Source organism: Triticum urartu, chromosome 5, assembly GCF_003073215.2.
Source record: "Triticum urartu cultivar G1812 chromosome 5, Tu2.1, whole genome shotgun sequence".
Lineage (NCBI taxonomy): Eukaryota > Viridiplantae > Streptophyta > Magnoliopsida > Poales > Poaceae > Triticum > Triticum urartu.
In genome coordinates this window covers 537,864,974-537,869,041 of record NC_053026.1, presented here as the reverse complement: position 1 = coordinate 537,869,041, position 4,068 = coordinate 537,864,974, and the positions used below count along the sequence as shown (strand labels likewise).

General features: G+C 46.5%; 1 protein-coding gene across 1 annotated transcript; it reads right to left on the bottom strand.

The window, feature by feature from the left end:
• Window positions 1-818: 818 nt before the first annotated feature.
• On the bottom strand, window positions 819-4,068 carry LOC125510503. Its single transcript, XM_048675709.1, has 3 exons — window positions 3,628-4,068; window positions 1,441-1,548; window positions 819-1,334 (listed from the first exon to the last, which is right to left on the bottom strand). Exons 1-3 carry the CDS (start codon window positions 3,922-3,924, stop codon window positions 1,020-1,022), a joined length of 720 nt encoding a protein of 239 aa, XP_048531666.1. The 5' UTR covers window positions 3,925-4,068; the 3' UTR covers window positions 819-1,019.

The following is a 4,068-nucleotide window of genomic DNA, read 5'->3' as shown; positions in this document are numbered from 1 at the left end:
TTAGAGCTTTAGTGAGCTGTGCGCTTGCTAGGCACATCTTTTTCCATGTCACAAGAGGTCTTTACTTGCAGTTTTCTGTTTTCGCAAAAAAAAAAGAGTTCTTTAGTTGCAGATTTCTGTTTTCGCAGCGCCAAAAAAAGAGTTCTTTAGCTGCAGGTGGTTTCTTTATTGGTGCGGTGTGGTCACATCGCCATTTGGCAAAGAAGCCAAGGAAACATAGCTATCTCCTGCCTGTTTCTTATCAGGCCGATGCTGTCCGCATGACTGTGATGCATCAGCTAACGTCCGAACAGCCTTGCCAATTCTGCGTGTGCATTTTCCATGAAACCAACGGGTGGAGGTAACGACTGCTTCCTGCATCATGCACACAGTAATGGCAATGGACGTTTGGAACAAGAATATTCAGGTCAACAGCTCAGGACCCCTTTCAGGATGCTCCAAATTTGTCGACAGAGTTTTGCCCGGTCCGCCTGTTGCCACAAGGGAGACAGAGATACAGCTCCCCTTCTCTCCCTTGGATTCCTCACCTCATTCGCCTTCCGGGAAAATAAAATAAAAGAGTAGACCTGCGACCTAGTAGTAGTATTCAGGACGTGAACTACACAGAAATATAGACATAAACAACCCAGCAGACCAATTTTTCTGTATCATCGAGAAATAGTCGTACCCAGCTGAGCAAAATATATACAAAGATGCGCGAGCTGTTGATATCGACGCGCATTCTGATCGGGCATGACGACGTTTCTTCAGTACGGCACACGACGCCATCGACAGCGAACGATCTGTCCGTCCCATGATTTGAATTTCAATGCAAAGAGTGATACAAAGAATATACTCGCATAAAATGACTCGCAATAGGTTGTACATACATGCATATCGATGAGCTTTGATTTTCCACACGAGCTAGATCAGTTTGCGTACAATCAGCTGCAGGGGCAGGCAAACCTAGAGCTCCCCTTGAGTACAGCGACAGGCAGTGGCAGGAGAGTGCTATGGACAAACGGTCGTTCCAGGAGAGCCTAGAAGAACTTGTTGAACTGGCCGCTCAGGGACCCCTTCACGTTTGAGTACAGCCCGTAGAGCGAGTACTGCTGCAGGTTCGACACCTCGTACCACGAGTTGAGGACCGACTCGTGCTTGTCCGTGCCCGAGAAGGCCAGCTGGATGCCGATGCTGCAGTCCATGGATCCCTGGTTATTGCTCTTGCATATGTTTGTTCTGATGGCGCAGGTTTGCTTGCCCAGGCAGATGAAGTTTGGCTTCCCTGTGCAGGCACCGCACCCATCCTTTTTCCAGTGCAGGTTCTGAAGCTTGCCTTTGTTGAATTCAAGAACCTAGATATAAATCAACAACATAGAGCAGCAACATTCAGAATTCGCTTGGTTAAAAGTTTACGGATGATGGCAACAACGGTACATCTCTGTGGTCCCACTCCCATACCAGGGTGAAGCTGGACACTGTAACTGAGGAATTGGAGACAAAGACTGGTTGAGATCTGGCTGCATACTTCCTACCAGCAAATGCTACCATGTACCCACCAGCTGAGGCCTACAAAATGCAAAGACCTTTGGTCATACAAATTTGTATACACACGACAAAAATGACTGAACATTATCTAGTGAGAACTAGTCAGCCATGACACAATATAAATTCAGGTTATTACACAGGTAAAAAAGAGCAGAATTTCTCAGAGTTATACCGCCCTATTGTAAGTTGGGACAAACTATACTTCTTCATCTATTGTAGCCGGAGACGATCAAGTCTCAACCAATACCAACTACCATGGAGTTTTCAGAGTTAGGGGGATGGGAATAGTTGAGATGGAAACTAAACAACGAATGTGCTAGTCCTGAAAGTTCAGTATCCACAGATGGTGAAACAGTCATGAAAAGAATACTATGATTTGAGAGGATAATGGGCTACCATATTCCATAGCTGCTGAAGAGGTGGCTGATGGAGTGCGATACTTTTATGGACAGTGAATTAACAAAATGCTACTACAGGTTCCACCATGGTTTATCGAAACACACAAGCTCCATTTTCAGTTGATAGGGTTATAGGTACAAATATCACCTGGCCAAGTTCTTGTCACTAAAAAAGACAGCAGTAATGCCCAAAAAAAGAAAACACAGTAATCATAAATTAATAAGAACTGGCCAAATTGCATCATCCAGAAACCTTTGGCAATTTGACACTTGACACCCTCCGTCCCTTCCCTCGACAAGTCGACTTTCACACTGCTGGAAACCAGCAAGTAATACTGGCACATGTCTGGTTCACGACCAAATTTAACCATACCAAACTATCACAGCAACCATACTGGCCACATAGCAACATGTTAGCACCAAGCCAGCCAGGCCCCTTGCTCTTTGATATACCTAGTTATCTGTCGGTATAACTTGTATAAAATAGCAAACCTTTTTCTTTGTTTGAGTTCAGGAAGCAGGAAGTTCAGAGGGGATATTCAACACAATATAAATGATGGTTCGTTTCTAGCATTCTAAATGGATGGCTGGACAATGAATCACAAAATAATCCTTCAAAACTCTCATAATGCTGTCTCCTTAAGGCAATAACCATGCTGTCTCTAAAATGTAAATGCAGTCAGATATCAAAAAAGAATTCATTAGTGAAGTGTGGTGTCGCTGAAGTTCACAACAATGAGATTTAGGTTTCATATCACAGACGCACATGTTTTTGTGTTCACCAATGGTATCAATTACCATGGCAATGTATTCGGTGAGTGTTTGTTTTTCTGTTTAAGCAACGATTCAACATGAAAAATTTCCCTTTTATAGGAGGCATTCCTTCATTTGCCAAACATCTTCTTGGAGTTTCAAGTTCAAATTCAGGTTGCTTTGGGAGAGAATAATTTGCTGGTGAAAGTGAATTCATCCATTCATATTCTTTTTCATGTTATACTAGCTTGTAAGATGACAGAGGTTTCTCATTTCTTTTCTTTCAACACAAATTGTATTTGAAGTTGAAATTTCAGAGATGCTTGATGAAATAAGAATTACCGCTTCAAATGTTAGAACCTTTCATGAATTCGCCTTGAGCCGACATCATTTGCATTTTCTTTACCACGACTGGGCTTTCACCATATATGCTCCCATATAAGGCTACTATTCCAGCACCAAAAAAGAACACACACAGTGCTAACCCTACCATTGTTCATAGAGGAAAACTGTGGGGTTATGAAAACTTCCCTCACGCGACAACTATTTTCCAATCCCCCAACATGCTGACATATTGTGAAGGCATCGGTCCATGTTAGCTTCAATCTTTCCCTTTGTCACAATGCAGAGTTAGGAAGACGATCTTGCGTACAGGCAAACTAGCCGAGCAGCATCGTCACCCTATGGCTGTGACTAGATCAATAAATTGCGCAGAAAGCCCACGGATCATACCAACCAACGCTAATTCCATCCAGCAAAGGCCAAAACAGATGGTGCTGGCGCATCACAGCAGCATTGGCAACAACCCCAACCGACCCTCACCTACTCCCGCATTTCCACAAGCACTTGGAGCGCAGGGAGGATTTAGCGAATCCAAGTTACCCCGAGCAAATGTAGAGAAACCGAAGCATCGAGGACGGAACGGAGAAGGAGGGGAGATCGCGCTTACGGGGCTGAAGCCGGTGGTGGTGTTGACGGTGAGGAGGGAGATCTCGTCGATCTTGGGGCGGAAGAGGGAGAGCTGGGAGAGCTGGGTGAGGCGGCGGTCGCAGGGGGAGAGCTGGGTGGAGCCGGAGTAGAAGGCGCCGCTGGCGGCGAAGGCGAGGCCGAAGGTGAAGCCGTCCCCGCGCTGGATCTTGGTGTCGGTGCAGGGGTCGTAGACGCGGTTGGTGTCCCCCGCGGCGGCCAGGGAGGCGGCGAAGGCGAGCGCCAGAGCCAGCAGCAGCGGCGCGGAAGCGGCGGCCATGGCGGCGAGATTCGTGGCAAGGGAGCCTCGGAGGCGGAGAGGGGCGGCACAGCTTACCGACTTTCAAACTCGGTTTTTTTGGAAGGGGAAAGCTGGCGAGAGCGGAGTTGAGGAAGGAGGAGAAGCTCGTGTCGTGGGTGACAG

What these genes read in the sequence shown, in the direction of transcription:
- LOC125510503 (XM_048675709.1), bottom strand. Translation starts at nt 3,924, where the DNA reads ATGGCCGCCGCTTCCGCGCCGCTGCTGCTGGCTCTGGCGCTCGCCTTC. An exon ending in CCACCACCGGCTTCAGCCCC is followed by an intron (nt 1,549 to 3,627) that starts GTAAGCGCGATC and finishes TGCATTTTGTAG; the next exon opens with GCCTCAGCTGGTGGGTACAT. An exon ending in CAGTGTCCAGCTTCACCCTG is followed by an intron (nt 1,335 to 1,440) that starts GTATGGGAGTGG and finishes ATTTATATCTAG; the next exon opens with GTTCTTGAATTCAACAAAGG.